The 23,131-nt window shown below is 37.1% G+C and overlaps 2 protein-coding genes across 9 annotated transcripts in view; both read right to left on the bottom strand.

Moving 5' to 3' along the window:
* The window catches only part of LOC142337224 (uncharacterized), a 644,691-nt gene that overhangs the window by 217,309 nt on the left and 404,251 nt on the right, over nucleotides 1-23,131 (bottom strand). The gene's annotated exons all lie outside the window — the stretch shown is intronic.
* Nucleotides 14,175-23,131, bottom strand: part of LOC142337165 (uncharacterized) — a 60,938-nt gene continuing 51,981 nt past the window's right edge. For 5 of the 8 annotated variants that reach the window (XM_075386276.1, XM_075386326.1, XM_075386301.1 and 2 more), the window contains one exon: nucleotides 14,175-16,517. In XM_075386276.1, coding sequence (XP_075242391.1) covers nucleotides 14,434-16,461 — 2,028 coding nt within the window. In that variant the 5' untranslated portion in view covers nucleotides 16,462-16,517 and the 3' untranslated portion in view covers nucleotides 14,175-14,433. The other 3 variants (XM_075386292.1, XM_075386319.1, XM_075386283.1) reach the window with 3 other exon arrangements.

Below are 23,131 nucleotides of genomic sequence, written 5' to 3'. Positions count from 1 at the left end.
CAATGATTCTGAAAGACATCGAATTTCGTTGCAAGTTCCAACCTAAAAGAAACGAAGCAAACGCAAAGCGATCAATATCCGCTTGCTAATGGAACCATCGTATATGAAACAGTCCATTATTCAAGAACATGGATTTTAACGATCGATATCGAGCAGTGAGAAAGCAACGCTTATGTGACGGATTACTGAGAAAGGGACATGTAATCAAATACTTCAAGTTCAACGTGTGCGGTATAAATGGATGTATCAAAAAGCACAACCGAATGCTACACTCAGAAAACCAAATGGATGAGGGCAATCAGGCAGTCAACGTAAGTGCTGCAACAATAAATCAAAGTAACGAAGATACAACTTTCTTCAGATAGTTCCCGCATCAGTCCAGAGCGACAGTAACCGAATAAACACTTATGCTTTCCTCAATAGTGGATTAATGATATCATTCAGCGATCAAAATGTCCAAGCGAATTTGCAAGCCCAGTGTGTCCAAGCGAATTTGCAATGTCCAAGCGAATTTGCAAGCACCGGGGTAAAGTTTGATAAACCTGGAATTCATTGAACAAAAGATCTGAAGACTGAAAAAGTTCCTCCAACAATAAAATGACAGCATTCAAAAGTGCGTTCGCTTGAAGCGTTTGAACATTCGTCGATTTCATTGTGAAATACAATTTATGACTATAACAAACTGAAACGAAAATTCAGCCACTTGAGTGTACTTCAAAACAGAAGTTTCATTTTGATGGGAGTTGGAATCCTTCTTGGTCAAGATGCCTATGAACCACAAATGGCATCAGAATACAAGATAGGAACACGAAGTGAACCTGTTGCTGTCCTGAAGGACTTAAGATGGGTCGACAGTGGACACAAGAAGGGCAAAAAAAAGCAAAACGTCTGTCATCTTGCTGCTTAGAAGACGTGAAAATGGCAGAAAACATCCGATCATGTTGGAGAATAGAATCTATGCTCTTGAAATCAACGTCGTCATTCACTCAATGAAAGAACAACGCGCTCAGAACTTTATAGAAACAGCGACAAAATTTACCGGTGAGCAGTATGAAGTGGGCATGCTCTGGTGTGAACCAAAAACCAATCTTCCAAACAACTACGGTTCAGCGGTAGATCAGCGCTACTCACTGGAACGAAGGTTACAATGGGATCCAAATTTGAATTAATCGTATCAACAGTCAATTGATAAAGATGTTTAAATCGGATTTGTGAAGATGCTCGCAAAGTCGGATGTCAAAGGTTTTTCGGAAAGGAATGGTATTTGCCACACCATCCAGTAGTAATCACAAATAAGCCTAGTAAAGTTCTTCGTGCTTGCAACACTGCAGCAAAAAATAAATATGTATGCCTGCATGACAACTTGTTAACTGGACCCAATCTACTTCACAAATTGACCAGAAATATTTTCAAATTTTGAGACGAACCAGTAGCCCTAACCGCGTATGATAAATCAATGATTCGTCAAGTGCAAGTTCTTGAACGAGATAAAAGCTGAGATTCTTCTGGCGACTAACAATGAACAATCCTGGGCAAACTTACGGGTGTCAACGTCATATTTTTGGTGCAAAGAAATCACCAACAACTGCCATCTATGCTCTGAAGCAAGTACTGATTGACAACGAGGAGGAATCCCCAATTGCAGCAAAGGCAATCCAAAACAACCTCTACTAGGACCATTTCATCAAGTCAGTTGACACTCCTGAAGAAGCAATCAAAGTTTTTGAGCAACTGCGTATTATTCTGTCGAAACAAAGATTCGAACTCCAAAAATGGATTACGAACTACAATAAGGACCGAAGAATTCCCTGAGGACTAAAGATCAATCAGCAACACAAAGCAGTTGGAAGTAGAACCTAGTAAGTTGGGTTTGTGCGTGCTTGGACATCAATGGACTGTCGGTGAAGATTGTCTGCAGTTCTGCAGAAGTACTAGCAAACAAGCTGAAACACTAATCAATCAGAGGAAGGCCTTGTCTCTAGTTTCTTCAGTGTATGATCCTCATGTACTGTTCGCAGTAATTAGTGTTCAAATGAGACAACTCGTGAGATGAGGTGAGGAGCATCTAAACAAAAAATGAGCGGCATTGCGACAATTTATTGCAACCTAACGAAGAAGAGGAGTTACTGAAATGCAAATTAGCATCGGTAGAAGTTAATTCAGCAGAGCCAGGAATAAAGTGGGCACAATCAGAGGGCACAATTTGTGCAAAGGCATATCTACGTTCGCAGCCCAGGGCATACTCAGCAGACATAGCGTTTGTATTCGGAAACTACAGAATCGCACCAATGCGACACTTTTCGATACCACGTTTGAAACTACAAGTGGCAGCCATGACAGTCAGAGTGAAGGAACGGATAGTTAAGGAAAACGCATCAAAGATTCAACATTGTAACTAGTGAACCAACTCTACAACTGTTCTACAACGGATACACATATCTCATCACAAACAAGCGAACTTTGTATCAAACCGAGTTGCGGACATTTTGATACCACTGACGTTTCAGAGTGGAATCGTGTGAGAGGTATCGACAACCAAGCTGAAATCGGGGCAAGAGTCATCACCATTGATGAACTCAAGAGCAGTGAGTGGCTCACTGGGAGAGCCTGGTCGAGGCAACCAGAAAAAAAAATTGACTGAGGTGAATTCACCATTCGCTTCTGACGAACGCAGCAAACAAACAGCCTTCATATCCACAACTGAAGAAAACACATAAATCGTTCTGTGGTACTGTGGTAGCGATTTAGCAATTTCAACCGACCGGTAATTACAATTGAATATGTGCACCAAGCATGGAGCAAAATGAAACCGGCAACAAAAATTATTGTTATTGAAGAAAAAAGAAATGGCATGGTAAGGTTGAAAAAAAATTCTGAAAAACAGCGAGAATCTGCAGAATTCACTCTTCCTTGAAAAGAGGGAAATTATTCGTGCCAAAGGCCGAATAGGCAAAAATCAATCGGATTTCAGTGCAAAGCATCCAATATTGTCACATTGGAAACACCAAGTTTTCGAATTACTCTTGGGTAACGAGCACAAAGAAATCAACCCTGAGCGGACTGAACATGTCAGAAACATTTCAGCAACGATTCTAGATTATGAGCGTGCGAAATGCTTTGCGTTCAAAGAAGAATGAATGTATCACGTACCCAAAATGCAGAGCACAGACAATGGCTTCAGTGAGCACAGACAATAGCAGAGCTACCTAAAAAAGTTGGATGCTTAACAACTTCTTGTAACGTTGGGTAGACTACTTTGGCCCTTTTACAGTATAAATTGGCCGCAGAACAGAAAAGCGATAAAATTGTCTGTTCTTATGTCTGACAGTTCGAGCCTTGCATATAGAGATAGTCCCAAAGTTGGAAGGTGACAGCTGTTTAAACACAATTATGCATTTCATTGCTCGAAGAGGCAAACCAAAAAAATTGATCAGTGACAACGGTTCAAATGTAATTGGAGTTGATCGAGAGTTCAAAAAGTATGTTGCATGGAACCGAGAAAGGATTGAGCAACATTTTGTTCAACAAGGGAACAAATCGAAGTTCAATCCAACTGCAGCACCTCCTTTTAGAGAAGTGTGGGAGCGACTGGTCAGAAGTTGCAAGAAGACAATGTATGCAGTGTTGGGGAACATATCAGTTACCGATGACGTTCTCTAAATAACAATATGTCTTGTTGAGCAAACAATGAATGCAAGATCATTTACCCATGTCTGTTCTGACGTAAACGATTTGGAACTTATCATCCCAAATCAGTTTTTGCCTGGCAAAAAAACGTTTCTCTACCATATTTATCAAATGCAGCGGGATTCGCGGATTATGGAAATTTCTTTCGACAAACAAAAACTTACCCGAAACTCATCTGGAAAGATTCCGAAAGGAGTATTTGCCAGATGAACAGTCGAAACAAATGTAAAAGCGATTCAAAAAAAAATCTGCACCATGGTGGTCTCGTTTGGTTGGTCGAAGACAGCGACAAAAGAGGGTTTTACAAAATTGGTGGAGTAACAAAAACCCTAAAGGTTCTGGCGGAGCAATTTGATCAGCAACGTTCCTGAATAAAAATGGAGCCTACAGGAGGCCTGTTGTGAAGCACACTCCAGAACTACCAATTGAAATTATCAGTTGAGATAAGAAAACACTTTTGAATCAGTTGTTCATTAGTCATCGTAATAGTCCCAGTTTTAGTTATAGTTACTAGTATAGTCATAGTCACGTGATGTGGAGAAAAAGAGGGAAATAACACTATCAACAAAAAATCATACTGCTAAGGCAGCCGGAGAAAACGGTTTTTTTTCATATAACTCACTCAACAAATTATTGCAAAAATAAACTTACTTGAGCGGTAAATAACGTGTTACTGTGTCTTGCGTTTGAAATGTTCTTGAACAGTAAATGAATACTGTGTCTTGTATTGAAAGTTATTCTTGAGCAGTATTTTATTTGTTACCGTGTCCTGTATCTACAAATTATTGGAGCTGCAATTCAGCTGCTGTTGCGAATCCCAGCATTTCGTATTTCAACTCATGTGTACAAAAGGCAAACCAACACAAATCTAAGTTTAAAAATTTTTGCATGAACAGGTCTGAATCATATATCTTTGTCTTCTATTTGTTTTTCTATCGGATTGAACTGGTATACATAAAGAGATCCCGTATTGTCTAATTTGTACTGCCCAGTCCGATTCGATATTGAAAAAAACTAAGACTAGCAATTAGTCAAACGACTTGTAATACAACGGCAAGAGCATAGCGGATATGCAGTTACAAAAGCGAACTGCAACAAAATATATCCGGACAGGATTTTGAACCGCTGAAACGAACTGGGCGGAGGAAGCAGGGAGAGCTTCCGCTAAACTTGGGAGAGCATCCGCTAAAAACAGCTTAAATCTTAGAATAATACGCTATCAAAAAAGTAGCTTAAACACAAACTACAGAAAATTGGAATGATTGCATTACCTACTACAGAATACAACAATTGGAAATAAGACAATGAGAACATTGTAGTAGTCTAAACTGGACCCAGATCAATGCGAGCGTAAGAGCAGAGTAAATCAAACTTGAGAAAATTTAATGATCTGGGAAGCGAATCACGCCTCATTCCCAAACAAACATGTCATACTTTGTAGGACTAACGCAAAATACCGAGAAACATTTAGATCTCTTGTAGGCAAGGAAATGACCATCGAACTCCCGGTTCTGTAGTAATCAAAACCAGTCCAAAGACATCAAAGAACCAAGGCCTGGTCGACCAGGAGCCGAAATCAGCCGAAGTCAAACAAAATTCGGAACGTTCATTAGAGATAAGCAGCTTGTGTGCATATTCAAAGCACCAGCCGATAGAACTGCCAGGGAATCCGAAGGATCAAAAATAAAAAAGCGGCATGTTAAAGAAGTGGAGTTCATACAGAAGGGCAACGCCAAAATCAAATAACGACAACAACAGGATAGCACGAATGGTGCCTCTAGTATCAAGTTGAACAGATCTTGTGCTATTCGCTTTCGAGTACCAAAACAGCCGATGCAACAAACCAGAACTTCAGAACTACAAAATGTTGAAAAAAAACCTGAAATTGGTCACGCATCCCAATTCGCCAGGGGTGACCACCAACGTCAACTGGCATCATAAACATGCGAAATCGTAAATCGTCCATCAAATAAAGATCTTAAACAGAAGGTAGAAATACGTCTAACATTCTCGTATCCTCCTTCAAAGTATATTCAAAAAAGGAAAGGAACTCCGACTCGGAGCATATGTAAAAACATCAACAGGATCAGTCGAAGAGCGTACTCTTCACTATAAAAACCACAAAAGATGGGGAGAACTAACAATACATATAACTTAAAACTGCTTAGCATTATTTTCTATTACCAAATATGATAACCAGTCCATATAGAAACTTAAATTTATGGTAATCAGCAGATATTTCACTCAGTTTTCTGGCTTATGAAAGCTATTATTTCGAAATAAGCTCTTCTGCTTATTGCATTATTTCTTTCCCGGGTCGAGGGGTCAGCAGCTGTGAGCGGATATTTTTGTAAGAAATCCGCTGATTGCGCTGCAATTAAGTAAAATTTGTGCTGATTGCGCTGGAAATTGAGAATTTGGTGGTGAATCTGCTGAAAAAAAATATTTCAGCACCTTTCAGCGCATTTCTTAAATAAAATCAGCATATGATTAAGCACCTTTCTTACATAATTTCAGCACTTATGAAAGTGTTAAATTCAGCGGATTCAGCGCTTTTCTTACATAATTTCAACACTTCTCTTGCAAGATTTCAGCACCTTCACAGCACCTTTCTTACATATTTTCAGCACTTGTGAAAATTTCAAATTCCGCGCATTCAGCGCCTTTCTTGTATAATTTTACTTGCAATTTTTTGCTCACTATTGCCTATAACGTAGTCAGCATGTAGGCTCCTCAACTTTTTGCATTTCTAAAGAGCCACTAATCAGTCAGAAATCTGCGTGTTTCTTTAAAAAGGAAAATTCATTTTTTTACCAACTGAAAATTCCAACTGAAAAGCGCCACACTTTCATCATATCTAACGGAATGAAGATAATTATACTATTATACTTAAGCTACCTGGTTTCATTCAATCAAGTAAATTAGTTTTATACCTCAGCTTCAACAACTGCTTTAAGTAGATGCTTAAGATAAGTGCTGATATTGTGTAAGATAAGTATTGGAAATTATGTAAGAAATGCACTGACAGTCGCTGAAAAACTATTTTTTTCAGCAGTTAGATCTTACATAATTATCTGCTTAATGTGCTGAAAAGGGCTAAAATTATGTAAGAAAGTTGCTGAAAATTCAGCAGATTAAGCGGAATAATGTGTAAGATTTATCCCCTGGAAATTTTTTTTCAGCGGTTGTCAGCACATCTCTTACATAAATTTTGACGAATTCCTCGAACCGGGTAGAAAGGAATTTGATACATAGTCATAATAGGTTTGGTAGTTCATGTTGAAGGTTAAGGTGTTAAGGTGTGGTAACGTGACTCCTGTACTCACGGTTTTGAAAAAATTGTCTGTTCATCTGTTATTCATTTCCATATATTTAAATTGCAACTATAAGTTATAGTCATTCTCTTCCGCCTCTCGATCCAATCTGCATCTTCAATTCAATTTCTGCTCTAAAAACGTATTTTTTGATGCGCATGCGGATCGGCTAATTTTCTTCGCAAATCGCCTAAATATAGAATAACTAATAAACTAAAATATAACAATTAAAAGACGAATCCCGCGCCACAATGTCTAAACGCAAAATTGGATATTTAAATCATTCAATTTGCAATACAAGTCTTTTTCTTTAGAAAAACAACGAAATCGTCCAAACACCATTTTTTTCGAAAGAAGTTAAACGCCATCTGAAGAATCTTATTCAATATATGAAATTTTCAGTTTATAACCGTTGTTTTGCGTTAGTTGCTCCCAAGCTGAAGTGCAATAAAAACCTAATGTGTTTGAAGATAAATCATGAGCTTATTACTGACCACGGCAATAATGAAGCCTGAATTGACGCACCCATTTGGGCCCACCTTTTAATTGACGGTCGCCAAATAAGTCCAGCTGCTTAAAACAGTAACAGAAAGCAATTTAGATCAATCAAGTAAATACACTGCTTTAAGTGTTCAAGCAAACAGTAAAATACGACTACCATGATTGCTTCACATTGCCACGGCACCAATTAAAATGTTGAAATTGACTAACGCCGTAAGCATTGATTGCAACTTCAGTTATAAAACCAACCGCAGTGGGTTAGTGAAGCCAACCGCAGTGCGTTAATGAAGCCAACCTCAGAAGGTAACATTTGGGGCCTGGAGCAGATAATAGGGGGGGGGGGGGGGGGGAGGTTGTGCAAACCTACAAAAGACAAATTACACTTCAAACCATGAATTCTGCGTCCTCATCAGCGTTTGTGATCGGCAAACGTAGAGAGCCTAAAAAGGTTTAAAGAGTATTGTTAAATCAAAAGAGGCGAAAAAATTTACTAGAACAACAAACCAAAACGGCCGAGCAAAAATTTTGTATTAAACAATATAGCCAGCAAATTGCCGAAAAAAGACACCGTTGACCCGCTGACGCACATCGGGATTGAAATAGAAAAAATAGATAGAAAATGATAGCCTTTTTCTGAGTGTCAAAATTTTCTTATTTGGTGTGCAAATTGTATATATTCGGTTGGATTGAAAAAGCTCACTTAATTCAATTTCTTGAAAGAAAGCTGTTGTGCTGAATACTAATGCCAGCTAGCAATCGCTTTAATGAGCTTTGTTAACCGAACGCACTATGACTAAATGACCCGGCTTTAAATGTTTATCCCGTTCCTTTTGATTTTGCCCTTTTCAAAAACCCGTATTCACTACATTAAGTAAAAGAATCTAAATTAACTCAGTTGAAACAAGGGACAAGGCAAGTCAGAAGTCAAGCGTGAAAAGCCTGTTTTATGTAAAACGAAAAACATTATCAAGAGGTAAAGCGAAATAAAGAAGTCGCGCCGGAGGAATTCCAGGACCGACTTGACGTAGAAAACAATCTTCGCCGCCGAGAGTTTTTGCTTTGCACATCCTACTTTTTATACTAAACAATTTGAACCAAAAACAACACAAAATGACAAGAAGAATATGACAAAACTTGCATCAAGTTGCGACTCCAAAAGTATAGGTAAAACTTGGTAGCAAATAAAAACACAGGTAGATCGCAACAACATAATATCAACTCAAAGTTAATCTAATAGACTCGAGAAGAAAAAGCTGAGCAAAAGGAAAAATGAGCGCAAAGGAAAAAAGGAAAATTGAAAAAAATTCTCGCAAAAATCTCGAAAAAAACTACCTGAAACGGTGAAACACAACCTCCCACACATTATTTGGATAGAAATCTAAATATTAAATTCTGGATCTGTCATGCGACCATTATGTTGCACAAAATTATATAAAAAACAGAAAAGAAAGGAAAAGAAGAGAAAAAACCTGAAACAAAATAGAAGTTTGTATAAATTTTTTGTTGTAGCGAAAAATTCCCTGTGTAGCTTTCAGTTGTAACTCCAGAATCTAAAAATTCCCATTAAATTCCTCTTAAATGTATTGATCTAGAGAAATGACAACGACAGAATAAATTGGAGGAAATAGGCAAAAGAACATAAAAAAGAGACAAAAACTGGCAAAAATTTGCTCAAATTTACTCGGTTTTCTTCAACAAAATAACTCGAAGTTAAAATTAACCAAATTGAAGGACAGCAAAAGGTGCAAGAAGAACTCATTTTAACCACAAAACACTCGAAACGCAATAAAAATTTAAAGAACGTTTGAAAAATTTCTGAAAAAGCTTAAAACAAAGCAAAATGGTTAAAATAGCCAAAAAAAATTCCAGCCGACGCTTAAGATTTGCTTAATATGGTCCCAAAAAATGAACATAATTTTTTATTCCAGATTTGATAACCCGTCTATATAAGAATTTTAGTTTTTGATAACCAGCATATATTTCACTCAGCTTTCTGGCATATGAATGCTGTTATTTTGAAATAAATTCTTCTGCTGATTTAATTATGTATTGTTGAAGGGATATTTGATATACAGTCAAAAAGTGACTGGTAGTTCAGGCTCACTTTTAAAGTGTGATACCGCGACTCCTGTCATTTGACCCACGGTTTTGAAAAAGTTGTATCTTCATCTGTTCATCTGTTGTTCATTTATTTTATTTAATTTTAACTATAAGTTCTGATCACTCTGTTGTCGAATCGCATGCGATCCAATCTGCTTCATTAATTCAATTGCTGCCCTTGAAAAAATACTTTATGCTGCGCAAGTTGATTGGCTAACTTTTATCCGCTAATCGCCAAGGTATAGAGTAATTGATAAAATAATATATGACACTTAAAGTCCGCACCGCAATGTCCGAGCGCAAAATTGGATAATTAAATTACTGAATTTGTAATGCGAGTTTTTTTTTCTTTTGGGGGCTAAGCAGATAAGGGGGTATGTTGATTGCAAAAGTCAAACTGATCTTCAAACCGTGAAGTTCTGCTTCCTCATCCGGTTTTGTGATTGGTAAACGTAGAAAGCCTACAAAAGTTGAAAGAGTGCTACACAGAGACTTAATGTACTCATATTGAACCCGTTGTTAGCACAAAAGAGGCAAAAAATTATCCAGAACACAACATATAAAAAAGATAAAGAAAATATTTTCATTAAACAAACATAGCCGGCATATTGCAGGAAAATAGCCGCGGCAGACGCTTGTGGCCTTCCATGAATTGAAACAACTAAAGAAATAAGTTAGACAGATTGACCAAAAGTCTTTTAGTAGAGCACTAGAACTTTTGGGTTGGAGCACTAGACCTTTTGGGTTGGACTGCCTTTTTTCATGAGACAAATACGCACTATCAGGAAAAGGCTATTAGAGCCTTTTCAAAATTCCTATTCGAAATCACATACGTTTGGCACTACTTAGTTGTCCATTGAAAAAGTCAATTCCAAGAAGTTAGGTCGTAAGAATCATCGACGGAGACGACAAATTAAAAAACAAATTGGGCAAATCCTGACAAAAAAATCAAAGAATATTCATTGACTAAACAAAAAACTAGGCCTAGAACGGACTATGAGGGATTTTGAAAACCATTTCAAAAAATCACACCAAAAAAATTTTTAAAAAAGCTGAAAATTAATGTCAAAATCGCGCATGTGAAAAAATTCACTAAAAAGAAAGAGAAATTTGGTTCAAACAAACAACTAGGTCTAGAATGAATTAAGATTGGATTGGGAAAACCATTTAGAAAGAAAGTCAGAAAATCGAAAGAGACAAAATATCGAATAAACAGTAAACATAACCATCTAACGTCGGGCGAAATGCTTTCAAACAACAGGGCAGAGGTTGGTTTCGTCAGTAGCTGGCAACTGCCATGTAACCTATCTGCAGTCTTAAAAAGTTTCGTTGGCCAGTAATAGTCGTTAAACTCAGAAAAAGACAAAAATATTCAACATTTTTAAAAAAAAACAATAGCAAACTTTAACAAAATTTTGCAGCAATTCGTTGTATCAATATTTTCAGAACCGTTTTTTTGTCTCAGTAGCCTATTCAGTATCTTTATTTTAAGCCTTAAAAAACTTCGCTTGCTCATACAGATACGTAAATACTGATTTTGATAATAATTTTTCAAAAATTCGAAAAACATCAAAAATTTTTCAAAAATTCGAAAGTTTCATAAAAAAAAAATGCTTAATCTCAAGTCTTCAAAATATTGATTATAATTTTATTAAATTTAGCAATTATGGAACAACTTATTATCAAAACTCGGAGGAGAACCTTGGGCCCCTTGTGCCGGAAAAATCCAAATAAAATTTAGAATTATCTAGAAGTCTTGAAACAATTGCAAATTTTTTTTTAGAATGCTTAAATTCGAGATTTTAAAATCTTGAAAAACAATTAAATAAACCTAGAAACTATTTAGTAACCTATTATCAAACCGTAAAAGATGCTCCTTGGCTCTTGACGCCGGAGAAATCTAAACAATGACAAACACTTTGAAAAAACTTTGAGATTTTTTCAAAATGTTTGAGAGAAAAAATTTTGAATTCTTGACATTAGAAATTTGAAAAACATCCCATTGCATCTAGAAACTATAAAGAAGCCTATCCTCAACCCCTAGAGAAAGTGCCTTGGCTTTTGAGGCTGAAGAAACCTAAAAATTGATAAAAATTGTCAAAAATCTTGAAAAAGAATGCAACTTATATCAAAACATTGCTAAAATTTGTGATATGAAAGAAATGAAAACTATTTCATGCCCAAAAAAATCAGTTTATTATAATCAAACCTTGAAGGAGGTTTTCTGACTCCTGAGGCTGAAAAAACTTGAATAACGACATTAATTGTAGAAAAAAAATTGAAAAAAAAATTGACTACTTTTTTAGAAAATGCTAAAAATCGTGACGTTAAAATCTTGAAAACAATTTTAATACATGTCGAAACTATATAGTAACCTATTATCTAACCCTAGAGGAGGTTATTTGGCGCTTGAGGCTTGATGCACCTAAAAATGACAAAGATTTCGAAAAAAAATTGAAAAAACTGCAAATATTTTCAAAAAAGCTTGCTTAAATTCGTGATATTAAAATATTAGAAAACATTTCCTTGTATCTAGAAACTTTGTAGTGACGTAATATTAGCCCTAATGGAGGTTCTTTTGCTTTTGAGGCCGGAAAAACCTAAGAACTTAAGTTTTATCAAAAAATTGCTAAAGTTTTTGATAATAAAAATTTGTGATATTGGCACTTGAGGCTGGAGTAACCTAAAAAATGACAAAATATAGCAAAAACACTTGAAAAAAAAATCAAGTACTTATCAAAAAATTGCTATAATTTGCGATATCAAAAAGTTGAAAATAATTCCATGGCCACTAAACATTTTTTAGTATTTTATTATTAAAGCCTTGAAGAGGTTCCTTAACACCTAGGGCTGAAAAAACTAAACAAAATGACCAAAATTCTCAACGAAATTGAAAAAAATTTGTGACAATTAGTATAATTTTGCGTGTTTTTGTTTGGAGTACAAAAATTTGTAGCTCTTAAATTAGTCATAAAAAGAATTTTCAAAATCCTTTATCAGCCAGCATTAACAAGCCTCAATTTTAGATTGGTCCAACTGAAAATTTAAAAAATGGCAAAGCATTGCAACACTATGAGCTCAAAAATTCCTAAAAAATCTTTTAACCTTAAACTTTGGCTTTTTCAGTAGTTTCACAACACTAGGAACTTGAAAGATTACTAAACGCGGCTGAGGGCCTCTAATGAAACTTAATGCCCGCTGGGCGCTACTTGTGTATCCCGTTTTTAAGAACGAAAAGTCAGATCGGTCAGACGAAAAATCGGTCAAGCGAAAAATTGCATTAAAAAGACCATCAGGACTAATATAATTGCTAGACAATTTGTTTGAGAACAATTAAAACTCAAAACGAAATTGCCGCATGTGGACAAAAAACCACTAGCAAGAACACGAATTTTTGCTCAAACACCCTTTTCTCGCTCTACTTTAAAATTAGAGTGACAAATTTCACGCCACAGAACCACTCGCTTTTTTGCTTTCTGTTTCGGCGTAAATTGCATAAACATAGCAGGCAGATTGCCAGAAAATGGCCGAAACAATTCGTAGATCTGCAATCCAAAAAATTAATAAAAACAACGGATCGAAAAAACTCGTCTTTTTATTGACGACTCACATGTTATATTTTGATTTAAAATATGTAATTGCTTTTGCTGCCTCAATTAGCTGCTCTCTAATAACCTTCATTTAGAGTGACACATAACCGTTTGACCTTATCTCTTTGAATTGAAGTAAATCAAAGTCAATTTCAAAGTGAGGAAGTCATTTTGTGAGAAAGTTAAGTCAAGTGCGACCAAAAATTTAATCACTTCAATTGAAATTGCATGAAAGAATGAACGAAAAGATGATTTGAAGTGGTTGTGACGTCATATGGTCGTAACAATAGTCGACGAAATAAAAAAAGCCAAGAGAAGGCCAGTAATAGCCCCAGCTATCTCTAAGCGGCTATTAAGAAAAGACCAACAGGACTAATATAATTGCTAGACACTTCGCGTGAGAGCAATTAAAAATCAAAACAAAATTGTCGCATGTGAACAAAAACCACTAGCGAGAAAACGATTTTCAAACACCGTTTTCTCTACTTTAAAATTAGAGTGAAAAAATTTCACGACGCAGACCCACTCGCATTTCTGATCCAAAACCATTTTTCTAAATTTACTTCAAAAATCATGAAAATGTTTGCAGATCTTAAAAAAGACAGTGCCCCAATATAAACTAAATTCTTTGAATTGTAAAAACCACGATGTCCCCAATAATAGCCGCTATCGCTTCGCGGCTATTAAAAAGACACGAGATTGCAAGAATTGCTTCAATCTTCGTTCGAGAGCAATCAGCACTCCCCTTCGAAAAGTACAAAACCATGACAACTGCAATATAGCAATGCTCAGCTAATAGCTTTTCGGTTACAATCAAAAGACTATCAAATTTCATGAAAAAATTTTAGTAAAAGGAAAAATTTTTCACTGAATAAAATTGATTTGTGTGTTTTCTGTTGTTCACTATTGTTGTTGCAATTTTGTAAAGAATTCAAAAAATTTTAACGGCGATCTGTTGAATCAGTAGCTTGAGGAAAACTAGTGGTTCAACATAGCGTTGATTTCTATAGACAGTAAAAGTAATAATAGTAATAGTGTGGATATGTTGAAGACTACAATCACAATGCAATAGATCGCCTGCAGCAGCAAGTGACAGAAGCAGCATTACTTAATTCATAGTTTCTGTATGATTAGCACATAGATCAAAGATGCAAGAGGATATTACTGAAGAAAGTTCATGAAGATGATGAGAGGACAGTTTAGAATGTTCTCGGAGATCCCTCAAGTTTGACCACTTCTTGTCAATCATTTGAGACGTCGAGAGCATGTTCATCGCACAATTCGGGTGCTTCAGTTGGTGACGAAACGGGCACTAAAGTTGACGCATGATTGGCACCATTAGTATCTTTTGACAATATCACTTCTGCACTATTGCACCCACATTCGCATTCGCAGCACCTTTTTGAGGACTTGGTAAGATCCAATGCTTCAGTTTGAGTCGATTCATTTTTCATTGTTTTATTTTTGTTTTCGACTTCTACCTTTTGTTGCTGACAACATGCACTGGTGTGAGATTGGGTAGAGCTGTTTGATGTATTGGCAGAAGGAGGTGCCATTGCTATAGGAGTGGCGTAGAACAGGGGGAACCCGGGGAACCCTAGAGGTCCGCAAATGGCACTTGTAGCCAGGGTTGTTGCGTCACCTCGAGTAGCCCCGCCACTCGCAGCTGCAGCTGCAAACCAAGGATAGAGCGAGGAAGCAGCTGCGGCTGGAATCGCAAGAGTCGGCTGTGTTGCAGAAGTCGGATTTGATGACGTCATATCTTTCATAATTTTGGCCATCACTGAGTTCATAGAGGACTGCGTTTGATCCATAATTGTATTCAAGCATGACTCATTGTCGTTATTACAAATTTCAGTCGAGCTCATAATTTGAGCGTCTTTTGAATGCTCCTTGCTAACTTCTACAGGGTTTGAACACGGGAAAGATTTCTTCTGAGGTGGAGGTGCGCATTGTTCGACAGAATCTGATTCATATCTTTCATATTGGATTGTTTCCTGATCACCCGAGTTATCCGTCGATAGATCAAGAGGCTCGTCTTTCGCTTGGACTGGAGAGAAAAGAGGTCGTTTCATGTTGGAATTAACAGGACCTTCTGAACTATTCAACTTCGATTTTTGCATTGGAGTCTGTACATTCTGTTTTTGAAATTGTAAGTTTAAAGGAACACATGCATCTTCCGAAGACGGCGAGGCTTGTTCCGGAGAAGTAGGTTCGGATCCCGGTGATAGAGTATTTCCTGAGCCTTGATTGGTATCCGAGGATGGAACCGCAATAAATTTGTACACAAACTTTTGACCAAGAACCTTTTTGATGAGACCCTTATGGTAGTAATACCTCAATGCACGACTGAGTTTGTCGTAGTTCATCCCAGTTTTGTTTTTCCTCAGACCCCATAACCTGGCAACCTCCTCAGAGTTATGAAGTTTGAACTCTCCTGTGCTGTTTATCCAACTGATGATATGTGCTTTCGAGGCATCGCCTAAGAGCTCCAGCAGAAACTGCCACAGTTGGATGTGAGCTCCTGAGTTTACGTGAGGGTTGTATTGGTTCACATCGTCAACTGGCGAAGTCCTATCTACGTCTTTGAGGTTCTCACCATTTGAATAATGAGGCGAACCTGAGAAGGGTTTCGGTTGTTCTCTAACTTGGGTTCCTTGGACGCTGGGATTAGAGTCGACTAATTGAGGATTCTGCTTCAAGTGTTTCTCAGCTAAGCTTTTGATAACAGATATAAACTCTTGATTGGATATATTAGACATGCCAAGTTGAGACTTGACCTCATTAGCCGACAGTTGAGCACCTCGTTGGGCTTCCACCAATCCTTGCAGACCTCTAGCAGCTGCAACATTGACCTTGTTTATGTTTCCAATTAACAAACTGCTTGGGGAAGACAAATTCATGTTCTGTTTTTGTACACTAGTACCCTGCGATGTAGGAAAATTGTTGATTTGGGTTAGAAAACTTGGCAAGCTTTGGGTGACGTGGTTTGCCATAATCTGAGATCCGTTGACCATTTCTTTGTGGGAGTGTATATTCTCATTGAAGCTTTCTGGACTCCGACTCTTTTCTGCAATGCTTTCATTGATCAAGTTCTTCATTAAACTAGCGTATGATTGGTGGTGTTCGGTTGATGATGGTTCCCGTTTGACTTCTCCGACCAATGAGGTTGCTCCACTGAGAAGCTGTTGTTGTTCACGATTAACTGGAGAAGGGACAGGGCATTCAGGCATTACCATCATGCAGTTGTCGGGAATGGCGTCTCCCATTCTAATCAATACTCAAGGCTGCTAGAGTGAGTAACACCTGCGTCTTGATAATTTGCCTAAAACCAAAAACTATTGCACATATACATTTGTTGATACGAAAATTCAACGAAGAAGAGTTTAGATTAGGCCAGGATAAAACTTTGACATGATGCTGCAGATAAAATTTATGAACGAGGCTAGCCTCAGCGATGCTTAAACCCGAGGAGGGGGGTTTGGGGGTGAGGGCGGGGGGATTCTCGAGGGTTCTTAATTGATGCCTTCTCAAGGGTTCCTAAGCTCACTAAGAGCCTTCTTAGGCTCTCTAAGAGACTGACTCAATGACTCTGCGCGACACAACGACACAAGAGAAGTCAAATGACTCAAGCGAGAGAAATAACAGAACCTACTAACGTCGGGCGAGCTGCTCTCAAACGATCGGCGAGCGGTTGGCTTCGGGAGAAGGCAGCTGGGGCTTAGAGATATTAGCAAGGGGGTGAACTCTGTGGGGAGGGGGTCAAGCATTGAAGGAAGTCAAGCGATGGGGGAGGGGAGGAGGGGCGTAGGGTTGGGAGGGCTGCACGAGAAGGTCGTCGCCACAGGTTAAGGAGGGCGGACAGTGGGGGGGGCGGGGTGGTTGTTAAACTGGTAAACTTTCAATTATAAGAGCCGCCTTTCACACCATAAAAATGTCTCCTCAAAGCCATTCGGGTTTTACCTGTTTATCCCATTTTTGTAGAAGAAAAATGTAAGGGTCAGGCAAAAAATCGGTCAAGCGAAAAATTACATAAAAACGACCACACGACTAATACAATTGCTATAAACTTTGTTTGAGAGCAATTAAACGCTTAACAAAGTTGCGTAAAAATATAGATAGTAGAGCAAAGGAGAAAACCGCAGAATTCGTGATCAAACATTGCCCAAAACTAGTGATTGGAATTAAAAAATAAGCAAAAAACAAATAGAGAAACATAAACCGACTACCGACTAACGTCCGATGAATTGCTCTCGAAGGACAGGCTGGGAGCAATTTAGGGGTGTAGCTTAGAAATTTTTTGGGTGCAAAAACTCGGACCTGTTAGGGGTTTGCACTTTCGACCTCCAGAATAGCAGTTAGACATCTTAAGCACTAACCTACAACCACGTTGTCACTCTACTGCTAACGATCACTTTTATATTATCTGACCTTTCATCTTGAATATTACAAAAAGTTACTAACTACTGTAACCACCTAAGTACTCTATACCTAACCTTCAAAAACAAAAGTAAATGTCCGAAAGGGATGTATTCAAAAGTTCAAGTCAAAAGGAAATTTAATTGAGTTCAGAAATCTGTAGAATACCAAAATGCTCCTCTTCAGATCGTAAAAACGACACACAACTACAATAAATGGTTTGGTTGAAATTTCGTCGGAGATTAATGGAAACCCGGTACATTAGTTAAAATGATGAATTGAAGGAAAATCTTCGATATTAATCAAAAACTATAACATCAGGTTGAAAAACTGGGTTTTAAAATGATAAGGTTCATAATTTTGTATTACCAGTGTCAAAAACCTATAATTACCTGATTAGCAGTGTTTCAACGACTGAGGAAAATAATAATAATATCGAGCTTTTCTGTAGCTCTAACTAAGTTAAACAGTGGTGTTTTGTCTGAACAAGCGCAAAATAAGCTCAGTAGCGATATATGGATGACATCCGTTTTAACATGTTCCGTTTCTACGGGGAGTAGGAAATGAATGCAGTGACAGTTAATTCCTCGCAAGGAAAAAAGAGGAAGTTAATATAACTCAGCAACTCGAACCTCAAAATATGATAAAATTTGAAAAAAAACTTGCCAATTATAAATTCCCGTTAATACGCGCTTAGCGTAAGAATATTTTAAAAACAGGAAGTGTGAAATTCTAATTTAATAACTTTTTATATTATGAGAGCTGCTTGCATTCGTTTGTTCGTTTTTGAGGAGTATAGAGTGGCGGCGGCAACTGTGCTTTAGCGAAAATTGGCTCAACAAGAATCTCAGTGTGTTGACGTAAGAGCAGGACTAAAGTGGGGAAAGGAAACGAAACAGGAAAAACCGGTGGAAGTTGCGAAGCAATTCAGCTGGGGGAAAATCAATAAAATTCTAAATTCATTTAAGACAATAGAATAATTGTTTGTGTTAGTGTATAAACCAAACTGCACAAAGTAATAGTAGCGATTTTAGGCGGAATAGACCGAGAAAAAATTTGGCTAAACACATGCGCGCTTTTGCATTATAGAGGAAGAGAAAGAAAAAAGATAAAAAGAAAGAAAGAAAGAGAGAATGAGAGAGGAGTGAACAAAAAGAACGAGAGAGTGAGAGGGGTGGGGGAGGGGAGGGGAGGAAGGAAAAGGAAGCTATATGGGAAGGGGGAAAGGAAGGAAAGGAAAGGAACAGGAAATGAGAAAATAGGGAAAGATAACAATTTGGGAGGAAATGGGAGAAACGTCACCAACATAACACACATCACACCACACCACAGTAGCACATAACAACTACTTACTTACTTACTTACTACTACTACTGTCGTCAACTACACCACAAAGTTATTCCGCTATATAGCCTCCCTCTCTTTCCTTCTTCCTTTCATCGCACACACTATATGTGACTATCTATATACTACCATATCCTATAATTGTTATTATTTAATCCAAACACCACCTTCGCTGACATTCGAATGCTGGATCAGTTCCTACAGTTTAGTGCTCATTAAAAATGGGAACAGCCGGAAGAGGCTACGGGCTACGATCAATTTTTGTTGCTGCGCAAAACAACAACAAACAACACTCAAGAACAAAAACAACAGACAACAAAATTAAAATAAGAATCCCCATCTTAAATGAATTTCAAAATAGGGGGACCCTAAGTGTGTTAAAAGCCACTTACGGAAGCTAAAAACACGTTTCGCCGAGTTGCGTCTTCGAGGAGCGAATAATGTTGTGATCTGAGATAAACATAATTCGATTTAATGCTCAATAATAACTGTTACTGTTCAACATTGTGCTTTTGCTCTGATTATTGAGCTCATAAACCGGATGCGCACAACTATCATCAAAATTAAAGTTGACCAATTTGTTTTTCATTAGAAAACAGAATTTTTACAGCTAAAGTTGGTTGAATCACTGCATATTTATTGATAATATTATTAATAACAGTGACGGTAGTTATAATAACCGTGTGAAGATTAGAAATAGGAAGAAATGGCTGAAGAAAAGAGCTGAAAACAAAGGGAAAATCGGGGGAAATGAGGAGAAAGATAGATGCTATTTATACTGCCTGTATATTGATGCTATTGTTATGGACATTAGGAGATAGAAGCGTAGATAGATAGATAGATAGATGGATAGAGAGTAGTATGTACAGGATAGGAAGATAGCAGTCGAGAGATAGAGAGATGGATAGATGAATAATGGATAAGGAAGAGAGAAGGAGAGATGGGACTAGGCAGGAAGAGAGGGGGAGAATAGGAAGTGCCTGTTCTCAACATGTGTTTCCTTCCGCTGCAATAATTTTTAATAATAAAAACTGTATTTTATTGTACTTTTATTGCTTATCAACCTCACACACACACATACACACACATACAAGCACACACAGCCATCGCCAACATCAACACTCACCACACAAACACACACACAAACAAAACAAATCGATATACACACTTACAAATTCACAAATACAGATTAGACACATGATATTCATAATGAATTAAAGAGTTCAAAACACATCCGATCCGGAGCATTGGCTTATAAAATCAGTAAATAGAGGGAGAGCAAAACAGCGACACTACTGCAATGCGCACCAACTTGTCCCACGCTCTTACAATCACCATATTTCATTTCAGTTTCATCACTTTTCCCTCCTTCCTCAGTCCCATCAATTATGCACAAAAACTTCCATATTCGAGACAACACAATCAAAGATAAGCAACCAAAATCTCAAGTAAGAGTGTCCCAAAAACTAGCAATGCTTCTTTCCTCCCAGATCGATTTTTGTAAATACTCCTGCTGTCGATTCAATGGTCGTGTTTCAATCTGAGCTGACGTATTGTCGTCGAGTTATAATTTAGTGTAAAAATATGGTTTGACCTTGTATGTGATGGGTATATAGCGCACTTTGAATACAAATAGAGAAGTTGTATAACCCTAAAAGGTTGACATATTGCCAAAACTGTTCAAGCCAAACGCACAGTGAGCTTATTCCTCTTTTCGAACTCCACATTATGTTTGAAAAAAAATTAGGAAAAAAAACAACAATATAATTGCCAAAATAATTTTGAAATCCGGAGCAACATTTTTGCTGTTGTTATTAAATATACTTGTCGTATCTAGAATCAAGAGCTCGCAAGGGGTCAGGAGTTGACCCTATGTTCAAACGCTTGCCCTGGTCGAGACGATGCAAGAGGATATTTATCTTGGAAAAATCTTGAAAAATCTTTCCGGTCGAGCTCTGCTCTTATTGGCGCATCGTCTTTCATTCTGCGTAGCAATTGTCCGCGTTGCAGTCACACCTATTTTGAAAGATAGTTTTAAACAAAAATAGGTAAAATGAAAAACTACTTACTTGCAGCTAGCTGAGTGCAAATTGTCAGGGTTCCATTGAATAATACTAACGCAAATTGAGATCTACTAAAAAATTTATGATTATTCTTTTTTGTTAGTTCGGAATTTACACAATTACACGTTTCGATTATATTTCTTTGAAAATATTTCTAAAATTTTATATCAAAATTTATATCAGATTTATTTAAGATTTCTTACTCTTTGTTGCTTTTTTTACTTTTATGTACTATCATATTTGAAAAAATAGGATTTTAAGTATGAAAAACAATGAAAATGCTCATTGTGTCATATGCTAGTATTTGGCTTTTTGAGTATTTTTTTTCGGGTGTCGTTCGGGGGTTAATCATGCAAAAATATTGCAAAATTTGGCTGTTAATCTTGCAAAACCATTGCAAGGCAAATCTTACGAGATCTTGCCTGAAAATTTTGCAAGATTATGGCATTATCTTGCAAGGTTCCTATAAGATTAATATCCGAAACAACTCGGGTGCCTTTCTACTTCTGATTAAGGTCTCTAAGAGTTGCGGTGATCCAGCAGAACTGCAAAATCAAAGACACATCAATAAAACTTAAGGCGGAAAAATTCGAACCTAGCATGTATGGAAGGGCAGGTGAACCGCGCAGATTCTGGAGTAAACAAACGATTTTCTTCTTTTCATTCCTTATTAAGATTCACACACACATACAAGCACACACAGCCATCGCCAACATCCACACTCACCACACAAACACACACACACACACACAAACAAAACAATTCGATATACACACTTACAAATTCACAAATACAGAATAGACACATGATATTCATAATGAATTAAAGAGTTCAAAACACATCCAATACGGAGCATTGGCTTATAAAATCAGTAAATAGAGGGAGAGCAAAACAGCGACACTACTGCAATGCGCACCAACTTGTCCCACGCTCTTACAATCACCATATTTCATTTCAGTTTCATCACTTTTCCCTCCTTCCTCAGTCCCATCAATTATGCACAAAAACTTCCATATTCGAGACAACACAATCAAAGATAAGCAACCAAAATCTCAAGTAAGAGTGTCCCAAAAACTAGCAATGCTTCTTTCCTCCCAGATCGATTTTTGTAAATACTCCTGCTGTCGATTCAATGGTCGTGTTTCAATCTGAGCTGACGTATTGTCGTCGAGTTATAATTTAGTGTAAAAATATGGTTTGACCTTGTATGTGATGGGTATATAGCGCACTTTGAATACAAATAGAGAAGTTGTATAACCCTAAAAGGTTGACATATTGCCAAAACTGTTCAAGCCAAACGCACAGTGAGCTTATTCCTCTTTTCAAACTCCACATTATGTTTGAAAAATAATTAGGAAAAAAACAACAATATAATTGCCAAAATAATTTTGAAATCCGGAGCAACATTTTTTTCTGTTGTTATTAAATATACTTGCCGTATCTAGAATCAAGAGCTCGCAAGGGGTCAGGAGTTGACCCTATGTTCAAACGCTTGCCCTGGTCGAGACGAGACGATGCAAGAGGATATTTATCTTGCAAAAATCTTGAAAACTCTTTCCGGTCGAGCTCTGCTCTTATTGGCGCATCGTCTTTCATTCTGCGTAGCAATTGTCCGCGTTGCAGTCACGCCTATTTTGAAAAATAGTTTTAAACAAAAATACGTAAAATAAAAAACTACTTACTTGCAGCTAGCTAAGTGCAAATTGTCAGGGTTCCATTGAATAATACTAACGCAAATTGAGATCTACTAAAAAATTTATGATTATTCTTTTTTGTTAGTTCGGAATTTACACAATTACACGTTTCGATTGTATTTCTTTGAAAATATTTCTAAAATTTTATATCAAAATTTATATCAGATTTATTTAAGATTTCTTACTCTTTGTTGCTTTTTTTACTTTTATGTACTATCATATTTGAAAAAATAGGATTTTAAGTATGAAAAACAATGAAAATGCTCATTGTGTCATATGCTAGTATTTGGCTTTTTGAGTATTTTTTTTCGGGTGTCGTTCGGGGGTTAATCATGCAAAAATATTGCAAAATTTGGCTGTTAATCTTGCAAAACCATTGCAAGGCAAATCTTACGAGATCTTGCCTGAAAATTTTGCAA

Source organism: Convolutriloba macropyga, chromosome 1, assembly GCF_964194025.1.
Source record: "Convolutriloba macropyga chromosome 1, txConMacr16.3, whole genome shotgun sequence".
In the NCBI taxonomy this organism is placed as follows: domain Eukaryota; kingdom Metazoa; phylum Xenacoelomorpha; order Acoela; family Convolutidae; genus Convolutriloba; species Convolutriloba macropyga.
Note: the sequence above shows the minus strand (reverse complement) of the source record. Positions and strands in the feature narration are given on the sequence as shown.